Genomic DNA, 23,725 nt, shown 5'->3' with positions numbered 1-23,725 from the left:
ATTAGGAGGCTTCTGCTGCCCACATTGCTACCAAGATTTCTTTTTAATTACTAAGATGAGTCCATCATCTGCTTAAAGTATCTACATTTTGGGATGGTTGAATGTTCCTTTTCCTTAATGTGAGCCAAATAGAAACTTGGCAAGAAAGAACATATGGGACCTTATTAATTATACACATATGGGTATCGTGTCAGAAATGGCTTCTGTGGAAAATAAACTACAAAACACTGTTAGGTTGAACTCCCCTTTCCAAGCATAGTGTTGCATATTTTTATTTTTGCTTGGAGCAAGATTTGTAACTCTGGTCATTTTAGCTGACACCAAGAAAAAAATGGCGACCAGTCAGGTACTAACTGGAAAAGCGGAAATAAGTCTACGAAATTGTAGTCACTGCTATTAGATAAATTGGCTGCTTTGTTAGTAAGACCCCATTGGCAGTGAATGTGTTTTCCTCTTCTTCTGAGGAAATGGGATGAAGGCTTGGGATGGGAATTCTGAGCCCAGGCTATGGGTGCTCAGTAGAAATTATTAGAAAAAACCAATGTCACAGCTAGACAGTAAGACTGCTGCTATTCTCGGCTGCATACAGAACTTGACTTCTAAGTCTTGACTTTGACCTTCTTGATTTCCTGTACCAGTTTTCAATGGTGGACCTGCTTATTTGACTCAACAATGTATTTTTAAAGTCTGAAAAACATCATGCTAACTTTAAACAAAAATTTCGCTTTTCCAAGAGATGAAGAAACTGTTTCTTCTCCTTTTGCCCTATTTTGATAATAGTGGAGTACCAGAATCTATTTAAGACATTTAAAAGCAGGTTTTCATTAGGGTTACAATAGCTTAGAGAAACAGAATTCCAAAAAATTCTGCATTGGGGAAATGCCACTTGGAACTCCTCTGAGAATCAGCGCTAAAATTAAACCAGTTGTCTTATCTTGTTAGAGGAGAGAGACTTGTGGATATTGAGACAGTTTTTTGCATGACTTTAAGGTCACTACGCTCATGGGCAGCTCAGCTTGCTCTTGTTCTCAAGGCTCGGGCTTTTGGCTCCCTATGTTGGAAGCAGAAAAGCATTCTAGAGAACCGAATCAAGCTGGGATATTTTGATTGACTGTGCTTATTCCACAGCTTTCGAAGATCCTGACAGTGCCGTGGATGACCGAGATAGTGACTATCGCAGTGAGACCAGCAATAGCATCCCGCCTCCTTACCATACAACTGCCCAGCCCAACGCTTCTGTGCACCAGTTCCCAGTGCCTGTGCGATTGCCACAGCAGCTGCTGCTTCAGGGCAGTTCCCGGGACTCTTGCAATGACTCTGTGCAAAGTTATGACCTCGATTATCCAGAGCGGCGGGCCCTCAGGTGGGTGTTGGGAACAAAACGCTTTCTCTTACTAGTATGCAGGTCCCAGGATACAACTGACATCAAGGATTTGGGTACTTGAGGTGATAGAGGAACTTTAGCAGTATGGTGGACCAACCTACAGCCATTTTATGTAGAATCTCAGTCTTTTTTTCCCCCTCTTCTTTATAAAATTCACATTTATGCATGGGATGGTAGCTTAGTCATTAAGTTTTGTCCAACTCTTGCGACCCCATGGACTGTAGCCCACCAGCCTCCTCTGTCCATGGGATTTCCAAGGCAAGAATACTGGAGTGGGTTGCTATTTCCTTCTCTAGGGGATCTTCTGGACCCGGGGATCAAACCCGGGTCTCCCACATTGCAGGCAGGTTCTTTACCTTGAGCCACCAGGGAAGCCCACATTTATGCATATCCATCAGTAAGAGTTTTTCTTTATTATTAGCAGGTGAGGGCAGACACACTTGGGGTAGATGGCTGAAAAAAACCTGCTCACCTCTCTGCTCAGCCCAGTGACTTTGATATACCTTTCATTAAGATTGAAAAAAAAAAAATCACAGATGTTAAATGCTTGGGTGATTCATCCTACCTAAATATTTCCCTGGGAATGTCAGAAAAAAACCAATATAATCTCACTATAGCAGATTCAGTACTTTTGCTGGAACTTTAAAAAAAAAGCTTTTTATTAATTTCTTAAATACATAAAACATTTAATGTAAAAGTATGTTGCTGCTGTAAGCTGCTAAGTCGCTTCAGTCGTGTCCGACTCTGTGCGACCCCATAGACGGCAGCCTAAGTATGTTAAGGTACAATATAATACACAGCAAAGAATAACCCACCCACACCTGTTTGTCTTCCTCTGTTGCCTCCTCTTCTTGCCTCCTAGTTTTCTACCACCCTTGTTTCTTATGCACACTTCCATAGACCATTGTCATATACTTAAAAGCATAAAAGCAAATACATACATATACGCTCCCTACTCTTCCCCAAACTTAAAAAAAATCATACTTAAAATTTAGAGAAATAATATATACTTCTCATATATTCATATAGCCTAGATTCGTTAATTATATTAACATTCTGTCATGTTTACTTTGTCTCATTCTCTCTAATGTATATTCATATACACATACATTTTTTTGTTTTTTGGCCATGCCTTACAACTTGTGGGATCTTAGCTCCCCAACCAGGGATTGAACCCATGTGCTTGGTAGTGAAAGCATGGAATCCTAACTGCTGGACTGCCAGGGAAGTACCACACATACATTTTCTTTTTTCCTGAACCATTTGAAAGTAAGTTGCAGATACCAAGTTACTTTACCAGGAGGTACTTCAGCGCATAACTCCCAAGAAAAAGGACTTTCTTTTACATAACCATAATATTATGATCACACTCAAAGAAACGTAAACATACAATATTATTTAACATCTAGACCATATTTAAATTTTTTCAGTTGTCCCAATAATGTTCTTTATGCTGCTGCTGCTGCTAAGTTGCTTTAGTCATGTCCGATTCTGTGCGATCCCATAGACAGCAGCCCACCATGCTCCTCTGTCCCTGGGATTCTCCAGGTGAAAATACTGGAGTGGGTTGCCATTTCCTTCTCCAATGCATGAAAGTGAAAAGTGAAAGTGAAATCGCTCAGTCGTCTATGACTCTTAGCAACCCTATGGACTGTAGCCTACCAGGCTCCTCTGTCCATGTGATTTCCCAGGCAAGAGTACCGGAGTGGGTTGCTATTTCCTTCTCCTATATATATATATTTTTTATTTTTTTTTCTTTTTGATGCAGGATTCAGTTAAAGAGTGTGGTGCCTTACATGTGATTTCCCTATTTCTGTAGTCTCCTATAATCTCAAAAAAATTCCTTTACTTTTTAATTTTTAATCTTTTGAGACACTAACATTTTTTGAAGAGTCCAAACCAGTTTTGAGAATGCCTCTTAATTTAGTGTGGTCTGATTGCTTTTTCAAGTTTATAATCAGGTTAAATATGTTTGACATAAACAATACATAGACGTTTCCTTCACAGTGCATCAGCAGTCACATTTTACGTTGTCTCATTATTGTTGACATTTAGTTTGATTTCTGGATTAATCTGGTATATATACCGGATTTCTCTAATGTAAAGTTACCTTTCTTCTTTGTAATTGTGGATCTCTGGGATGATACCTGAGATTGTGAATATATTCTTTTTTTTCAACAACCGTTTATCTGTTGATTTTAGCATCCATTGATAATTGTTTCCTGAATCAAGATTTCACTGGTTGGAGGTTAGTTTTTTGAAAAACCACTCCAATTTAGCTCATAATTTTGGTTGCTAAAATTGACTATATTATAGGATGATCTGAGAGTTTTCCCCACCATTTCAAACTGGTGAGTAAATATTCTGAACCTCAGATGGTCATATACCTGCTAGACAACATCTAACTCTGTTTACTGTCATCTCTGAGAGTATTTTCAGTAACATTTTATCATGTAGAATTCTTACTGTTCACAATTTAATTCTGAAAAGAAGTGTGGCAGGAATCCTACTGAAGTTGGTCCCTACTTCTTGCTGGTTTATTAATTGCTTATTTTATTCATTTGGTTTTAGTTATTTATATTTTATTTAAGAAAAAACAATAGCAAAAACAAAATTGTTTTGGCTCTCTTTCCCCTCTGTATTAAGCGTTGAGTGTGCAGGCCAGCAATAATAATGGCACATCAACTTGAATTATGACTGCAGTTGCCCAGAAGAATATGTAGTTTACCTGATCATTACCTTGTTATCACTGCTGTAGTAACACTTGGAAGAGTATTAGTGCTGTACTTTAAGTTGTAAATTTTTTTCCTAAAATTTTTCTTTAATTGATCACATATAAATTTGATTAGTTTCCTAGATCAGTATATGAAATGAGATTAAAGAGTAAATATTTTAGCATCTCCAGCAAAGGAAACATTAACATGATTTTTAAGTCAACTTGTATTACAGACATTTTTAACTTAAATTTTTGACTTGATTTTTCTTTAAAAATCTTTTGAAGAAATTGTACCACTAGTTTGGTTTTTAAACTTCTATTACTGTAAATACTAAGTTCTTGGAAATAGTCTAAGACCTTAAGTTAAAGCTTTTAAGGAAGAATTTAAAATCCTTGATTGAATCAACAGTTTGTAGTACCTTCCAGTAAGTTAGAAATGTAAAAATAAATAGTTTCTATTACCACAGACTAATGGCTATTGACTAATTTATGTTGCAATGATAAAGACTTCTTGTAGGATGGAGTTAATTAGTTTGACTTTTTGAGAATATCTGAGAGTAATGAAACTGCATATTTTATGTGTGTATATATATATATATACACACACACACACACACATATATATGTATGTATAAATTGGTTTCCCTCACTCAACCAAATAATGGGAATAACCAGAATAATGGGAAATGTATGTATATTATGTAAAAATGCATAATTGGAGGTTTGACAATGGTGTTGAACTTTGTGAGCTTATTAAGCATATCTCTAGTGTTGAGGGGTGTCAAAAAAATATCTGTCTCACTCTTGATGGCTCTTTAGTGGCTAAGTGACACTTTGATGTGGTTTGTTTCCTAAATAAATGCTATCAGATGTTAGATCTATAGAAGAATACATTGAACTGACAAACTCCTAGTCTGCAGGCCTTCTCTACACCCCCGCCTCGATACACAGGAAATAGGCAGTCTTTAACTTAAGTGAAAGAAAGGTCGGCTGTCTTCTGTATTCACTGACTGAAGCTGAATGTGTAGCTTCTGATTCTGTAATCAGTATGCAAAATATGTTTGTTTCACTGTGATCCTCAATGCATATAGCCTTTAGGTTTCACAAATGACAAATTTTGATACTTTAAATAATTTTCTCTTTTTGGTACTGTGACAAGGTTTGACTTATGGTAGTCAAAAAGTTTTATTCTATTTTCTACATATTTTTCTTTTTAAAAGTACTATGTTTGACCATATTCTTGGCTATACTGCCTAAAATACAACCTTCAGCAAGTTAACAGCTTGGTGGCTTCTCAGACCCAAATTCATCAGCAAATTTAGATTTCTTGATATCCCTTGATATATGTTCATGGGATATGTAACAGTTCTAAACTTTGGCATTATAAATACATTCTAAATATTGATGGAACATATTCTTATTATTTGCCTATTTCTTTCTTAGGAAACAATAGGATCCTAAGTAGCAGGTGAAGTATTTTAAAGTTGTTATAGGTAGTCTTTCTCTGATGTGGAAAAAACTTTTTGACTATGTTGTTATAATGCTGAATTAAGAATGTATGGATTTCCTTATATCTTTTCAGTCTGAATGGTTTTTATCACATAGATAATTTTACTAATTTTAGTTTTCTCATTGAATATGCACTAAATCTTAAAATTTTTTTTTTCTTTTCCCTGTTTCTCCTTTTTTTTTTTCTTGCCTTACTATTCCTCCATTTTTCTCTTTACATCAGACAAGGCTTTCAGGCTCAAAATGACAAAATTAGAATTATTTCATCTTTCTCTGATGTTGACTATGAAGAGCAAGAATGTATATATGAGGAGGTAGAGGGGGAAATGTCTCAAGAGTTTGTAGAAGACAGTAACATAAACTTAAAGGAAGCAGAGGTAAAAGAAGTGAGAACTCTTTTGAAAACTGATAAATATTACAACCAACAAATACAACCAAAGTACAAGAATTCAAAAAGGGCACCATCTCAAAGCCAAGAATTCTCTGCTGCCTTTAATTATGATGTTAAGTTTGAAATGCCTGCTTTCTCCAGATATCCTCAGAAATACGATACAATAGATAGGAGGAGGAAAAAAACACCCTTGTATAGTCATTTTGAAGACAGTGAAAGAAGACAATATGATGATAATTCAGGAACTAAGACTATCTTCCAAAGTACATATCCAAACACTGGAAATTGTGACTTTTGCCACACTGAAAAGGAGGAACAAAACTTCACATTTTTGCATCCCTACAAAAATGGATTTGTGGTTAAGAGTGGCAAATGGGTCACTGACTTAGATAATCATGATTTTGGTCTTCCTGGTTGTTTGAAGAACTATGAAAAGTCATCTGATTTAAACCAGCATGTTACTAATTTCACTCCATTAGATATTCTTGAAGATTCTACCAGCAGTACTTCTGATGAACTTCTGGGTTCTCCTGTTTCTGATAAGCAGGAAGGTTTACTCTCACCAACATGTCATCCATCCAATGTCCATCATATTGGAGGTTTTCCAGAAGAATATTATAGAGCGAATCCTTCATTCCCATCCCAAAGGATGAATTGTGATACAGACACACTTGGAGAGGTGTCTGAGTGCCCCACGAAAGAGATGACCTCTTCCTGTGTTGAGGAACCCAAGGAGGGCTATGTTGATACAATGGATGAGCTTCAGTGTTTGGTAGAAACAGTGTCAGAATATTTAGCAGAGAAGGAAGAGGAGATTAATAAATTTAGTTCCCTTTCAGAAACTAAAAAAACACTTAAACATAATAGTACTATTAATAATGCAGAAAAGAAAATCCCTGAGGATCAAATACCATCTTCAAACCTTGTCAAGAACGATAAGGACAAGGCCATCTCTTTCCCTGAGCTGAATGGAGTGAAATGTGCTGTTGGTTCTTTATTTAGTTCACTCTCAGAAAAGGTGGGTTCAGGCACAAAGCATCTAACAACCTCTGTGGAAAAGCTGGTTCATTTAGTTCCAGAGAAAACAGAAACTCTCAATCAAACAGGGGTGAGTAATTCGCCATCTAGACCCAGAGCCAGGTCAGTATCAGAGAATGATCTTTCCATACGATCTCCGTCTCTGATATCTTCTCAAACAGTTGACAATAAGGACTTTTGCAAAGTGGACAGAACTTCTGAAAATGAGCACAAGGACAGTACAACTGGAAATCTAAACTCTCAGGATCCAATGGAAACTGTTGGAAGGGACTCAGCTCCACAGAGTCAGAGTTCAGTTATAAAGTCTGTTTTCAGCATGCTAAATCCATTAAAGATTTTTTCAGAAAAGGATGAAACCAAAAACGATGATGACCAGAGCAAGTCAACAAGAAAGGAAAACTTTGTTGCATGTGATTTGGGGTCAAATCAAAGGGAAGACACCCTTGGCAATGACAGTAGCATTGTCACTTTAAATAGGAGTGATGGAGAAACTCCCCACCACCAAATGCCCCTAAGTGAGGATTTGTTGTCTTCTAACTCAGCCTTTGAACCTTCTAACTCAGCTCTTTCTGCAAGTAAGAAAGATGATGTTGTGAATCTATTGGAAAGAGAACCCGGTACAGATCTGTCTGTGTTACCAGAGCAACCAAAAATATGTGTCAAGGATACTTTGGCATATCCCTGTGTAGCTGGGAGTAGAACTGTAAATAAAGAGGCATCTTCAGAGCCATTAGAGGGGAAGAAAATTGCTGGTGATGATTTCCTGGAGCCACTCAGAAAATCTTTTAGCCAGTTTTTGCTCACTTCCCCTGAGGCCTGTTCAAAGGAGACTTTGTCAGACTCTATGAAAATTCACCAGTTGGAAGAAGATGGATGGGAAAGGGACCCTAAGAAAGATGGATGTTCCTTTCCCTTTAGTGGAAAATTACATATTCCATTTCTCAAAGTTCTTAGTCATTCTGAAAAGCAGCAGGATTTAAAAGAGAAAGGAAGCGTGTTCCCTTTGTTTAAATTTTCTTTCACTGACAGCCATAAAACTGTCAATGACCAGAGTTTTCGTGGCTCAGCAGTAACCACTGATGAAGAAGTCCAAAGAAACTGCCGTGCAAATGCCAAGCTTAGTTCAATAAAATCTAGTTCAGTTCCAGATATTCATAGTAATCTAAGGAAATTTGGTGATATAAAGACATCTAATGAGAGTGACCAAATAAATACTTCTGAAGATGCCACACTTACTAAAATAAAGTGTGATTCGGCTCCAAATATTAATAGTAATCTTGGGAAATTTGGGAGTATACAGGAATTAAACTCAAGTAACCACACAGCAGTAGAGAACTGTGAGAGAGATACCTTAAACATTCCTGGAGATGTGTCCAAAGAACATATACCTTTAGATTCTTTAGAAGAAAGTAAGGCTCTTACACAAGTGACATCCTTAACAGTACCAGACTCTTCATTAGCATTTAGTTCTACCATTTCAAAACCCACCTCGGTTAATGAAACGAGTGATGCCAAACTTGTAGACAAAGCTTCTGAGAAAAGAACCCAAGGAGGACTCTTTTCTAGCCTGTTTAACAAGTTTTCTTCTTTAGAAAACTTGTCTAATCAACAAGAATTAAACGTGAAAAAAGATGACTCTCCTCACAGGAGTAATACCTCAAGCTTATTCTCTGGAATATTTAACTTGATATCCAGTAGCAGTATGATTGATTCTAAACCAGATGAAGCAAAGTCTATGTCTTTAGGTGACCTAAAAGGTTTGAATGGAACTAAACGTTTATCCTCGGATGAGATCCCTGTTACTTCATGTGTGATTTCTGAAAACCAGAGGAATCATGAAAAACAAGAAACTTCCGGCCTTATAAAAAGATGCTTGACTTTACCTAAAGAAGACATTCCATTATCTGATGCTGGGGTTGACGATCATTGCCCTCCTACGTGGAAAAACCAGCAAAGTGAAAAGAATTGCCCCTCTTCTGCAAACAGTGTACTTCAGTGCACTCCAGTTGCACAGCAGGACCTATCAGAGAAATCTTGGCCTATGAGGCAAATACCACATCATGTTCTTGAGGCAAAACTACATGAGAATTCTAACAAGTCAACTTCACCTATATTAAATACTGATATCCTTAGTCATTCAAACCACTATCAGTCTTTTGAAGACATGGACAGTCCTTTCTCTTATGACTGGGATTCTGATATAAAAGATTTCTCAAAGAATTCCAAAAAAATTCAGCCAGTATATTATGTGTTGAATCAAAATACGTTTCCACCAACCGATGATTTCTTGTGGCCTGACTCAGAAAACTCAGCAATAAACTTTTGCCAAAAGGATCAAAATGCAAATATCTCGGAGGAGAGAACAAATCCAAACAGTGTCATTTGGTGTGACTTACCATATGAATCATTCAACCAGTTAGCATTTAATGAAGATTACTTATTAAGAGGTGATATGTGGGCAGCTAATTCATTATATGGAAGTTCTTGTTATTTTCCAATTAATGAGACTAAGAATTCACTAGAAGAACTACCCATTGACTTAAGTTGTTCTTCAGGTTATGAGAAGAGTACACGCCCCATAGTTGATCTAGATTCATCAAGAATGGATGAAAACTTTATTTTTTCAAGTGTTGGTTATGAATATCAGGAGTGGTTGTCATGTCTTGAAAATGGAATGTGGTGGCCATCAGAGGATGGTGATTATGGATATTTTATGTTTCATGATGGCCAATATATCTATTTTTTCCTTACTGATTCTACTGGGCAGTATGCATATTTATTTATACCTGATTTTTCTTATGAAGACTGTTTGAATTGTGACTTACAAAATGTAACAAATGATCTGTCAAGTATTATGTTGGATGATTGTACTGTTTCTGCTTACAGTTTTAAAGTGCTTGACAAGGAAGATGAGTTACTGTGGTATGTTGAAGAGGAACCAGATGATGACCCACTTGATTTATCTGTAGTTTTGCCAAGAAGTGAGGGACCAGTGTATCTAAATTTAGGAACCTTTTCACAAGTACTTGAGTCAAATTATGACCAAAGGAATCAACCATTAGATTTTTCAGGCTATAATCAAAAGTCTAAAGGAAATTTTGTAGCTTTTAAAGAAAGGCCATGTGGTTCTGAAGACTCTGAATGTATATTGGATCTCAGAAATCAGCCCCAAACTATTGGTAATCATGTCTTAAATAAAAATGAAATTATAAAGGGAGATAAACATCAGCCTCTCTCTAAGGATTCATCAGTTAACCTTCCTAGTTTCCATTGGATCCAGTCTTCTTCTGAAGAAGCTTCCTCTTCAGAAGGTAAGACTAACACATTTCCTAAAAATAAGGCTAACATCCCACAGCAAACAGAAGAGATGTCATCATTAAACAAAGTGACTTCATTATTTTCTGCTTTGGGTGCTTCAATTGGAAATACTTTGAATTTTGAGAAGAGTGAAACCTTAAAGTCATCAGCCACAGAGAAAAGAGATCAGCAGTCAAACTTAGCAGAGATAACAAATGACAGTCTTCAGTTATTAATCTCAAGTAAGCAACTAGAGAGTAACTCTCAAAATGAGGAAGAAAGTCTTCTCAAGAAGGATTTAGAGAGACAAATAGTATCCAGTGTTCAGCAACTAGAATTCACTAAAAATATGAAGAAAGAATCCCCTTTAAATAAAAGCATGCATGTGAAAAAGCAAAGTTTGTTAAAACCTGTTTTTCAGGTAAGCCAAACAACTCCTCAGGATAATTCAGATATAGAAGATGACAAGATGATTACAGCTGACTCTGTTTCAGTTTCCCGTGTATCACAGCTTAGCAGGGATGAACACAAGAACTATAAGCCTCCCCAGGACCAATCTTCCAAAGAGCCTGAGAGAACTTTATTTAAAAGCGCACTGAAGCTCTTTGGCCGGGAAGAAGACCCTTCAGTAAGTGCAGCGGCAAATGAGAAGCAGTCATCTGGATTTCTGAACCTGTTTAAAACCCAAGTAAATAAAGAAGGATCACCAAGTTTAGAAAAGAATAATGATAAAAATAGAAAGATATCATCTCAGGAAAAGAATGAATCTCCTGGTGTTTCAAATTTTTTTGGTACTCTAGGGGATTTCTTTAAAAGCAGTATGTCTCCTATACAAACAACGGAAAATGTGGCTGTTTCTTCAGTGACTAATAAGGAAGAGGTCAAGTCTAGTCCTGATCCCACACATCTAGCTAGACAGGATATTGGGAACTTTCCTGCTGCACCAGTTTCCTCTAAAGGGAAAGTTCGAGTTAGAGGTCTGAACAAGCAGACTACCATTGATGACAGTGAGCTAAAGGAACCAGCAATTAAGGACATCAAGGGTGATCATTTGACTGAAGAAGAGGTACCCTCCAGAAACCACCTAACCTACAAGTCACCAAATTCATCTTTCTCAACAGGTTTCAAAGACTCTTCCAAAGATTCTTTAGTAGAAACCAGTGGTGGGTCTATAGTGACAGAAGTCCCAAGAAGTGATAAAATATCTTTAGATATTCCGAGCAGAAGAAATTCAAATGAACAAGATCAGTTTTCTGACAAAGACCACAGTTTTTCAACTGCTACAACATCTCCCTCCCAACCAGAATTGCCAACAAGAAAGAGTATATTTTCTTTCCTGACTGGATCTGAAAAATCTGAGAACAGAGCCTCTACTGCTCTACCCAGAACCAAATCTCAAGCAGAAGGGCTATTCACACTTCCTTCCTTTTTCCCCACTGCTAACTCAGGCAGCAAGAAGGATGCCTCTCCTAAAAGCTCTTTCAGTTTCTTCAACTTGTCTTTTTTGGATGAAAAGCAGCAGAGTCCTGGGAACAAACAGAACCTTTCAACTACTGCTCCAGTGACTTCCCAGCCCTGTAAGAAGCCAAGTGTTTTTGTGGACATGAGTGGTACAATAACTAAAGAAGGTTCTAATGGCAATGGAGATAGCATGGTCCAGGAAGTAGTTCATGAACAGCAAATGGCTTTTTGTGTTTCCATTAGCAACACCACTGAGATGATCTCCCTTGCAGATGAGCTCAATGTAGAGGAGAAAGATCCAGGAAAACTAGGTTCCAGTAATGGACCAAGGACATCTTCAGATTTCCAGACAAATCAGTCACAAAAAGACATTGTTCCTCATTCACCAGGATTTCAGGCACAGACTGAAACACTGCTCATTGGTCCAGAGAACCTTGAGATATCTACCCACGAAGAAGCTTTTATACAAGAAGCATCCATGAGTGACTCACTGACCAGCTCTTTTTCCCATGATAGCCATTTGGTTGAAAAGTTCAACAATTTAGACACTTGTACTAACTCCCACCAAAATGAAAGATTTACTAGTGATCCGTTGAATTTGCCATTAGAAAAGGCCCCTGATGAGGTCTTAACAAAGATCCTGGAGCCAACTTCTTCCTCTGTGGAGTCAGGAGGTACATGGCACCTCCAGAGTCAAGGTGCAGATAAAGAGGAAGACAAATCAGTGTTGGACTCTTCAGTAGAAATGCTTTCAGGGTTTGTGACCAAAGTGAAATCTTTCTCTGGGTCCTTAATTGAACCTCCCAAAACGTTCTCCGGACTTTTCTCTTCTCCTAAACCTCCAAAGAAAAATTCTTTTTTCTCTCTTTCTTCTGGTACATCATCCCAGCCTCTCAAAGGTGAGTTATTTGGAATTTTTAAAAGTCCCAAACCAGAGACATGCAAACAAGAATCATCTGTTGCAGCTACTGCATTGCTTCAAAATGGTAGTCTCAAAGATACTGTAGCGTCAGTACCTCCAGAAAATTTATGTAAAGAAGTTACCTTGGGAGCACTCAATTCAGAATCTATGGTCAGTGACTGTGGAATGACAGTGGTTAGTGCAGAGTCAGACTTGGAGACCTTGACAGATGATCCTAAGTTAACAACTGAAATGGAAAACAATAATATTCCAGACAATATTCCAGAACCCCAACATTCTGAAACAATTGAGGGTACATCTTCTGTCTCAGGGGATGATACTGGGCAAGGAGTATTGTCTCTGAGTGATGAAGGAGACATGGGGATGCTGCAGGCTACAGACACAGAGGCATCATTGGAAGCAGAGCATATCCCATTGCCAATGCAGTTGCATCCAGATCCTACCTGGATTGCCAAAGAGCTTCCTCCTCCAGTTCAGCCACCTCTTCCTCTTGAACCAGAGCCAGATATGCAATCCATCTCCGCAAACCAAGACTTCTTAGAGCTACAGGCAGCCAGTTCACTAGAAACAGTGCTGTTCAGTGAGGCAAGTGTCAGCCAGAGTGCCACACCGGAAACCCAAGGGTACATTTCTCACCCTCCACTGGAGGAACCTGTGCTTTGTGCCAAAGAACATTGTGAGATACTTGATACCCAGAAAGACTCACCTGCAGTCCCTCAGGAAATGGAGCAGCCAATCCCAAACGTGACCAGTTGGCCAAAGCTCCATTTTCCATCTTCTGCTGCTGACTATGGGAAATCACTGAGCTCTTTCTTTTCCTCACCTTCCTCCACTGGCAGTAGAGCAGCAGAGACTGGTTTAATGTCCAGTTTTAAGAAGTTGTCAACTCTCTTTGAGGGAGGTAGTGAGGGGAAGGGGAGTAGTGTAGTGGCAAGCGATTCAAAACTAAGGTTTGGAAAGAAGCTGGATCTTTCATTTCCATGGCCGAAAGAGAACAAAGGGGACTCTGAACAAATGCCTGCAGAATCCTCCTCTCCAGGTTTGGTTATAAGCAGTGATCAAGACCTTAAATCTGGTGAGACTGACAAAACTTTGGAGTCTTTTCAAATGTCCAGGGCCTGTGCTGAGCCAGCTAAGGCTCAGCCCACTGGGACCTTCGAGCAGCTGGGGGCTGGGCAACGTGTATGTACTCAGGAGCTTTCAAGGCCTGGAGAAGTGGAAAACCAGCAAGAAATCCCAGCATCTGGAGAAGACAAGGATACCAAAGATATCTGTCCTTCAGAGAATCATGAGGAAGAACACTGCACTGTCTCTGAGCTACTTCAACCAGAAACACATGAAGAGGAGGCAGAGCCTGCTAGCACTGGCTCTGTTTCAAATGTACAGCAGCCAATTACTCTGCTGGACATCAAGGAACCAAAGACCAGCAAAAGGCCTGTTCTCAACTAAAGCATCATAAATGATTTTAAGGAATTGACCATTTATGATGCAATGACTTAGTGGTAGCTTAACCATAGCCTGCTTTTTATCCTCCTTGTGTCTTTCCCAGCACCTGAGCTTCATGTTAGGCATTAAGTAACAAGAAATAATATGTGGATATTGTCATCTCTTCTCTCTACCAAATATAATTCACTTATTGGAACAATGCGCTTGCTGCTTAAAGGAGAGGCTAAATTCTGGGATTTACTTACTCTGGCTTGCTCTGCCTTGAATAATGTAGAAGGGAGAAGGGAGGGCAAGAAGAGGCAGCAAGTCATTGAGTGGCATATATTATTAATAATTATAGCCATGTGATAGGTTTGAATGCTTCCTTGGGCCTTGAACACCTGTATCTGTAATAGCTGGGAGAGACCTACTTTGCTTTGCTTTTCCAAGTCTTCTAAGATGCTTTCTCCAGTGGCAATGAGATTACTAAGTAGAATATAAAATGCAAAGGATGGCTTGGAATAATCTATACTGTATATCCTATTCCATATGGATTTGCATAGCTTCTTGCAGTTTCTGAATTTTATCACCCATGAGACTGGTGTTTGTTAGGTGTTTTTGGTAGAGTCTCCCAGGAGCTCAGGGCTATCATTTGCTGTGGAGCATTGTGCTCTATGGTAGAGCAGTGTACAGGGTCCAGCTGCAAGTTCAGTTCAGTTCAGTCACTCAGTCGTATCCGACTCTTTGCGACCCCATGAATTGCAAAGCGTACTATTATTTCTCCTAAGAGGAAGCACCATACAGGACAGTTTGAGTGCTGCCTTGAACACTGGCCCAAAGCAGTCCAAAGAAGTTGGTCAAATACTTTGGAGATTGTGTGTTAGGAACTACTCAGCACAGTAGCCTGCTACCTCTCCTGCTATGGGGTGAAAAATCAGAAATCAGCCTGGAAACACCAGATAATTGGGAGGAACCGGAGGGAAAATAACACTGGAAAACAATAAACATTAGCCCTTTAGTTAAAGCCTGACTCTTTGGCAAGGGAATTCCTGTCTATTGTCCCCGCAGAATTAAAATGAAGGGCCCCTGACTTGGGATGGAACTATCTAGATGGGGCTAGGATAGGTCATGTAGATCATCCCCAAGTCCCTCTATTTTGAATAGGACTGAATCCTTAAAATTCAGTACATGGCTCAAGGGAGTAACTTCTGAATGCTATTCTTTCTATACAGTCACAATTCACTGCCACTTTCTCTATGCCTCTTATACCAGGAGAACAAATTTCCTTTCCGGGTATGGGAATTCAGGTGGTTGAGAGAGGGGGTTGTTCTGGTCTCTCTTCAGGAACAAAAATGCATTAATGTGGCCCTGACTCAGATCTTGGAGTTGGACTGTGTCCATTTTGTCCAAAACTGAGCCATGACCCGAGAAGAACTCCATTATAGATGGCTCTGGGATACTTCCTATGCTGCCAGGTATACCACGGTAACATTCATGTCAATGAGACCATTCTCCCTGAGGAATTTCTTTGTCCTAGCCTCTATTTGGCTTCCATTACCTTGTGCAGATGGTGGAGGGACAATTGAAGGAACATGTTCACTTTCCTTTGCACATTCTGAGGAACAGACCTTTATATTTCCAATTGGAGAGGAAGAAAAGAGTTCTCAATTTAATAGGTAACAGAAAAAGGGAGTAGAGTTCATCCACCCATTTTACTTTGTGAAAATTAGAAAACTTTGATTACAGCCACTGGACAGGTTTTAAGAAGTTCGAGCAGGGAATTTTAGGCATAAACAGACTATTTGAAAAATTCTTAATCCTACTTAGAAAATAGCAGATTAAGATAAAGAATTCTTCAAAGTCAGTTGCAGGGTTGGGGCTAAGTGCTGTTGGAGAACCCAGCATGCTGTGTTGTTTTTCCTTGTTGTGATTTTGCTGAATAGATCCTAGTTCTTCTAGAATGTGAACTTTGCTCCTCTCTTCCCAGGAACCTCCTGTTTGTGATCCTTGCCACTGATAGAATCATTATTTCCTGGATTCATCCATTATTTTGTTCCGGTCTTTAGTTTGTATTTATTTACTAATCTGTCCTCCTCTCATTCTCACAGCCCCACCAGCAGTAGTAGGTATGGCTCCTCCTGTAACGTGAGTCAAGGAAGCTCTCAGTTAAGTGAACTGGACCAGTGTCATGAACAAGATGATGACCGTCGGGAGAGGGACTCCATTCATTCCTGCCACAGCTCTAGTAGCCTCTCCAGAGATGGCCAAGTGGGTTTTGGAGAACAAGAGAAAGCCTTGGAGGTGACAGGTGAAGAGGAGAAAGGGGGAGTGTGTGAACCCAAGATGAAAGAAGATGCCACAGCCCATCCACCCCCAGATATGGTGCTACACAGAGACCTTGTCCGAGGCCCCCAGGAGAGGTAGGTCATGGCTACCTTGGGGAGCTCATATGGTTTCCTCAGTACCTGCCCTATGGTACTGCTGACAGAATGCAATTGCTGTTTGTTTCCCTGCAGCTGGGTATGGTTGTGATCCGGATACTGAGGCTTACCTCTGCACTGCTTCCATTGTTTTCTGGTGTAATTACCAAAGTATTTCAAGGATCTCTGAAGAACATTGTAGCTGCAGTGTACCAGGTCTTCTAGAGTCTGTAGTTCTTGGCTTACTAGTTGACCCCATATATGACAACCTCTGAGTCTGGAACTGACCTGAGCCCTGCAGATTATTTCATTCAGAGGAGCTGCTTCGAATAAAACAGGCTTCCTAGCCTATTAATGTTTTAATTTTTTATGGTGAACAGTGTTTTTCATTTTTGTTTTTTTCCTTGACTAATCTGGGAGACAGTTAAAGAATCGATCTAGAAGCCAAATCTAAATCACCTTTCTGTCTCCCTGGGGCCTAGCAGTATGTCTGGCAGTTGATACCCAGAAGAAGGAAAATTTTAAATTTGTCCTTTTAATAGTCACATAATGAAGCTTAGTACTGAGTTTGAGTATTGTTATTGTTGAGCTAAATCGGTCAGTGAGTTGCTGATAGGTTGGGGCAAAGCAGGGTTTCTCAGTCTTGGCACTATTAACGTTTTTAGCCAGATAATTCTTTCTTCGTTTTTTTGTTTTGTTTTGTTTTTGATATTTTAGCTACATTGTTCAGCATGTGGTATGGTTCCCTGACCAGGGGTCAAATTCAGGCCTCCACAGTGAAAGCACTGAATCGTAACCACTAGGCCATCAGGGGACTCTGCGAGCCAGATTATTGTTTGTTATGGGGAGCTACTGTATGCCTTGTAGAATGTTTAGTGCCATCCCTGGCCTCTGCACACTACATGCCTGTAGCAGCTCTCGGTGTGACAACCAGACATGTCTCCAGATATTATTGCCAGAGTTCTCCTGAGGGGCGAAACTGTCCTTAATTGAAAACCACTGGAGTAGAGTGACAAGAGCTAGGTGTGACTTAAATTCTCAAATTTCAAGGTCATGGGAAGATCAGAGCAGTGAACACTGATTATATGGTAAAAGTTAGAAAACAGTTGATGCCTCTACTGTACCACTCGAAGGTAGAAACTTATTTTCTGTTTGTTTTCCTGATTTTTAATCATCTCTGGTGGCTCATCTAGTAGACAAGACATCAGAGAGACTGAGTTCTGGACCAGCTTTTTTTTTAAACTGGATTGACAACTCACTAAAAGATAGCTCTTTGTAGACCTTGGACTTTAAAGATGCTATTGTCTGGGTAGAGTTCTTGGTCAAGCAGCCGAAGTGCCCATCCTTCTCTCAGGCTTTGTCATCCCAGATCCTAGCTGTGCAAGTGACATCCAGGCTGGTTTCAGAAAGGCCCGCAGATGCTTTAAAACAACTGACGCAGTGAAGTGGCATCAGTGCCTAGCATATATATTGTGTGTCTGTATGGTGGTTTCTTGTTTACTGCCTTGGCAATAGATGCCAGTGAGCGAGGGGAGAAGCATCATCACCAAAAATGAACCGCTATTCCACAGGCAAAACCTAGATGATTATTTGTTTAATATAGGCTAGTGTTTCTGCCTCAGAGCTCCTTTGTTATGTGTATTGTTCCCTGCACTTAGGATGTTCCTGAGGCAGCTCAAGGAACAAGATCACAGCAGGAGGAGGGCTCTGCCTTTTTTCTTAGTGCTTTGATGTAGACTAGGAATTGATAGGCCTTCCAAAATACTTAGTGGAGTAGGAAGGGTTTGCAGGAACACAGTTCTGCCCCAAGGATGCTATGTAGAGCCCCTAAGGGAGAGTGGCGATCCTGAGAGGCGGGGAAGAGGCCTACTCCATGCCCCTCTGCACCATTTCCATGTTAGCCACTGACTTAGGGCCCTTGTCACTGCTTTTAGTATCCTGACCCCTAACTGTTCCAGTGAGCTGCCTCGTCAGGTGAGTGGAAAAAGGGAAAGAAAGAAAGGGAACAGATGAAAAGCTAAAAGCAATTGTCATTTTAGAGAAGAATTTTTTTCATGTTGGATGTTCAGGATATGCTGTTTTAGTGGCTTGAATCACTAGACAAGTATAGGCATGAATGCAAACCTTTTAATTTTAGGTATTTGGCAGTTTTGACTTGAGCACTGTCATCCTGTGGCCTGGGCTTATTCTTAAGGAACATTCTTTTCTCTGTTACAAGTTTTCCTGAGGAGACTGCATCTTCGCCATTTACCCAAGCCAGAGCGCACTGGATCCGAGCAGTTACCAAGGTTCGACTCCAGCTACAGGAGGTAGGAAGTCTGTTGTTCCAGTTCTAGCTGGGACAGTTTTTCCTTTGAAACTGGGAGACATATGGTGCTGGAGAAGCAGCCAGTGATTAGTCATATTATAGTGTGCTTCTGGGAATGCATGACAAGTAAGCTAGAGCCTTAAGAGATGGGGAGGTAGCTGTTGACTTCCTTCTACCCTAAATAATGGAACTCAAATAGACCTGGTGGGTCTGTTTAATTTGCTACTACTATCATCGGTGAGGCTATTTTGAGTTTAGGATAGGAGACTATTTCAGGGCCTCTTAGGGTTAGTTGTTGTTTCCTTTGGCCAGCCAGTTCAAGTGCCACTGGCTGACTTTTACAGGGTTGGAAATTTTACTCCAGAGTTTCTGTGGGGTCCCCTCATTTAAGGTCCAAAACATCAACACATTAAACTAATGTAAAAAAGTAAAAATAGAAATATTTTTCATTTTCAATGTTACAAGTTTGGAGTATCTTTATCTGTGTTTCAGTAGTCAGTCTTCAGGCAGAAAGGTGGTTTTTAAATGATGACAAGTGGCTGTCAGTAGTATAATACCTGGCAGCTGTTAAAAATGAAAGCATGCTTTCCTGTGTAAACATACTTTAAAAGTAATTTATTTTGAAATAACCTAAAACTTAAGAGAAAAGTTGACAAAACAGTAGTGTAAAGAACTCCCATATCCTGCTCACCAAAGTGCCCCAGTTGTTGACATTTTGTATTATTTTTGCTTTATCACCCTGCATCCATAATGACTAATGTTTTGCTGAACCATTTGAGAGAAAGGGAGAGGCATGATGTTTTCCTTTTTGTATTTTCCAAAAAGGCAAGGCTACTCTCCACTGTAACCAAGAAATCCACAGTGACAACGCTGTCATCAAAACCCCATGCAAATTTTGCTAACTATCCCAACAATATCTCTTCTCTGGTCCAGGATACAACTCAGGCTAACATGTTGCATTTAATAATCTTGTCTCTTAATCTCTTTTACTCTGAAGCAGTTCCTCTTGTTTTTGACAGATACTATAGGCCTTCACTTTGTATTCTTCACTTTGGGTCCGTCTAGTGTTTCCTCATGTCCAGACTCAAGCCATACTTCCTTGGCAGGGATTACACAAAAATGGTATATTGGACTCTTTTTAGTGAATTGCATCAGAAAGTACATGTTGTCAGCCTGTCCTACCCCTTGTAATGTTAACCTTAATCACCTAGTTAAGGTTGTATCAATCAGATTTCTCCACTGTTAGGCACCATTTTTTCTTGGCAATTCATAAGTGTTTTGTGGTTCAGTACTCTGAGATGATGCCAGTATCTCGTTCTCATCAAATCTCCATGTACAGGCTAAGGATCCGTGTATGACTTCTGTCTGAATCTACCACCACAAACGCTGGTTGCCAAATGGTAACTTTCTATTTCTATTATCCTTTCTACATTCGTTAGTTGGCATACTACTATAAAGAAGAGAATTCTCTTTTTCATCAGTTTTTTATTACTAATTTTTTAAAAGTAAGGGTCTTATAATTATAATAAAGGAAAATAAAATAAATAACCTCCATGTAGAAGAAGAGTTCTGAATGAGAAAAACAAGAATGTATTGGAGCGGTTTGTTAAGGCCTTTTAAGAGGCAGTTCAGAGTCTCTCAAGGATAGCTAAAAGCAGTTGCCAGAGCTTAGAATCATCTAGAGAAAAGCATGCTTTATTTAAGAGTAACCAAGAATGATTGCAACTTAATGAATACTGGAACAGTAGTAAATATATTCTTAACACAGGTCATGTAACTGAAAGCTGATTAGGTGTGGCCAAGAGGAGGAAGGGGAGCCAGAGTTTAAAGAAGGATCTGATAACAGCTGAAGATAGAGGCAGAAGTACACCATTTATACTTAAGATGAGATTTGCTGGCAGATTGATTGAGGTTTTGAGACAGTAAGAAGTTAAGTATGGCACCAAGGACTTTTTTTTCTGAGTAATTGAAAGTTCTACCCATCTGCCCTAAGATAATAATTTTTTGTTAGTTTCTTTTTCTTATAGAATTTCCCTATGCAGGTATAAGTAAATATGAATTATATTCTAATCCCCCCTTTTTTCTTTACCCCCCCCCCAAAAAAAAGGTATGTTATACACATAGGGAATATCTTGTTTTTTCACTTGGATATTCTTCCATATTAGTTCTAAGAGAACTTCTTTCTTTTTAAGTGGTTGCATAATATTTCATTGTAGAATGAACTACAGTATTTAATTAGTCTTCTGTTGATGTTCCTTTGGTTGTTTTGGGCCATTTGCTGTAACAAACCATATTGCAAATGATTACCTTTTACATACATCATTTTGTTTGTGTTCAAATATATCTGAGAGGATATATTTATAATTTCAATAAATATTGGTCTCCATTTATCAGTGTCTTAAAACAACAAAGGTTTATTTTACTCATGCTTATCATCCTGTATGTTGAGGAGTTCTACTTTGTTATCTTCTGTGCAATCCAGGGTAAGTGATCAGCCAGCTTCTAGAACATTGCCGATATTGATGGTGGAGGGAAGGAAAAGATAACAAATGAAAGAGAACATAGCAGATTACTCTTTGGCCCAGAAGATACAGTATGTCACTTTTGCTCACGTTTCTATGGCTTAACCAAATTATATATATAATCATATATAACTTCAAGCAAATGGTATACCTTGAAATAGATAGATTGGGATATTTGTGAAAAACTTTAATAACTAGCTCAAACTGTATCTGCCTTCCACCAACTTAAACTCTTACCAGTAATGTCATGACATATTGGGAATAAAGAAACCAGATCCTTTGCAGAAAGAATTTGAAAAGCAATGATATAGACTATATTCCTTTCCAGTGCTACTTCTTTCCGTACTCTGTTTAGTCAACATTTCCAATATGTAAAATCTTTTGTTCAAAGTACTTACTGTTTCCAGGCATGGAATAAATACTCTGTCTCCTTCTCCGTGTCTCTAACTGTTCATCCACATCTTTTATATCCAGTCAGATGTCAGTTTTTGGATAAAACTTCCAGACTCTGTGCATAGAGTAGACCCCCACCTGTATCTTTGGTTTGCCTTTTGCAGTTTTGTTTACGTATAGTTAGCCACAGTCCAAAAATAATAAATGGAAAGTTCCAGAAATAATTCTTAAGTTTTAAGTTGAATGCTTTTCTGAGTAGTGTGATGAAATCTCGTGCTGTCCCACTCCTTCTCATTCTGCATGTGAATCATCCCTTTGTTCAGCATATCCCACCCATTAAACACTTAGTAATCATCTCAGCTCTGATTGACTGTCATGAGATGGCAGTCCTTGTGATCAGATAACCATTATTTTACTTAATAATGGCTCCAGAGTGCAAGAGTAGTGATACTAGCAATTCATTACTTCTTTCACCTTTCCTCTTTTATTTTTTTATTAATTTTTTATTAGAGTACAGTTGATTTGCAGTTGTATTAGTTTCTGCAGTATAGCACAGTGAATCAACCATACATATACAATATATCCATTCTCTACACTTCATTCCCATATAGGTCATTCAGTTCAGTTCAGTCGCTCAGTCGTGTCTAACTCTTTGCAACCCCATGAATCGCAGCACGCCAGGCCTCCCTGTCCAACACCAACTCCCGGAGTTCACTCAGACTCACGTCCATCGAGTCCGTGATGCCATCCAGCCATCTCGTCCTCGGTCGTCCCCTTCTCCTCCTGCCCCCAATCCCTTCCAGTGTCAGAGTCTTTTCCAATGAGTCAACTCTTCACATGAGGTGGCCAAAGTACTGGAGTTTCAGCTTTAGCATCATTCCTTCCAAAGAAATCCAGGGCTGATCTCCTTCAGAATGGACTGGTTGGATCTCCTTGCAGTCCAAGGGACTCTCAAGAGTCTTCTCCAACACCACAGTTCAAAAGCATCCATTCTTCGGCACTCAGCTTTCTTCACAGTCCAACTCTCACATCCATACATGACCACAGGAAAAACCATGGCCTTGACTAGATGGACCTTTGTTGGCAAGGTAATGTCTCTGCTTTTGAATATGCTATCTAGGTTGGTCATAACTTTTCTTCCAAGGAGTAGGTGTCTCTTAATTTCATGGCTGTAGTCACCATCAGCAGTAATTTTGGGGCCCCAAAAAATAAAGTCTGACACTGTTTCTACTGTTTCCCCATCTATTTCCCATGAAGTGATGGGACCAGATGCCATGATCTTTGTTTTCTGAATGTTGAGCTTTAGGCCAACTTTTTCACTCTCCTCTTTCACTTTCATCAAGAGGCTATTTAGTTCCTCTTCACTTTCTGCCATAAGGGTGGTGTCATCTGCATATCTGAGATTATTGATATTTCTCCCAGCAATCTTGATTCCAGCTTGTGCTTCATCTAGTCCAGCATTTCTCAAGATGTACTCTGCATATAAGTTAAATAAGCAGGGTGATAATATACAACCTTGACGTACTCCTTTTCCTATTTGGAACCAGTCTGTTGTTCCATGTCTAGTTCTAACTGTTGCTTCCTGACCTGCATACAGATTTCTCAAGAGGCAAATCAGGTGGTCTGGTATTCCCATTTCTTTCAGAATTTTCCACAGTTTACTGTGATCCAGTCAAAGGCTTTGGCATAGTCAATAAAGCAGAAATAGATGTTTTTCTGGAACTCTCTTGCTTTTTGCATGATCCAGCAGATGTTGGCAATTTGATCTCTGGTTCCTCTGCCTTTTCTAAAACCAGCTTGAACATCAGGAAGTTCACGGTTCACGTATTGCTGAAGCCTGGCTTGGAGAATTTTGAGCATTACTTTACTAGCATGTGAGATGAGTGCAGTTGTGTGGTAGTTTGAGCATTCTTTTGCATTGCCTTGCTTTGGGATTGGA

The 23,725-nt window shown here is 39.3% G+C and overlaps 1 protein-coding gene across 5 annotated transcripts in view; it reads left to right on the top strand.

Annotated features, from left to right (window-relative positions):
- Positions 1-23,725, top strand: part of UNC13B (unc-13 homolog B) — a 219,448-nt gene that overhangs the window by 114,205 nt on the left and 81,518 nt on the right. For 4 of the 5 annotated variants that reach the window (XM_042243292.2, XM_042243290.2, XM_060409307.1 and 1 more), the window contains exons 8-10: positions 1,129-1,363; positions 16,252-16,563; positions 18,782-18,872. In XM_042243292.2, coding sequence (XP_042099226.1) covers positions 1,129-1,363; positions 16,252-16,563; positions 18,782-18,872 — 638 coding nt within the window. Of the gene's footprint in view, positions 1-1,128; positions 1,364-6,141; positions 14,152-16,251; positions 16,564-18,781; positions 18,873-23,725 lie in introns of all 5 variants that reach the window. The other variant, XM_060409309.1, reaches the window with a different exon arrangement.

The sequence above is a fragment of the Ovis aries genome, chromosome 2 (assembly GCF_016772045.2).
Source record: "Ovis aries strain OAR_USU_Benz2616 breed Rambouillet chromosome 2, ARS-UI_Ramb_v3.0, whole genome shotgun sequence".
NCBI lineage: Eukaryota > Metazoa > Chordata > Mammalia > Artiodactyla > Bovidae > Ovis > Ovis aries.
This window is presented reverse-complemented; position numbering and strand designations above follow the sequence as displayed.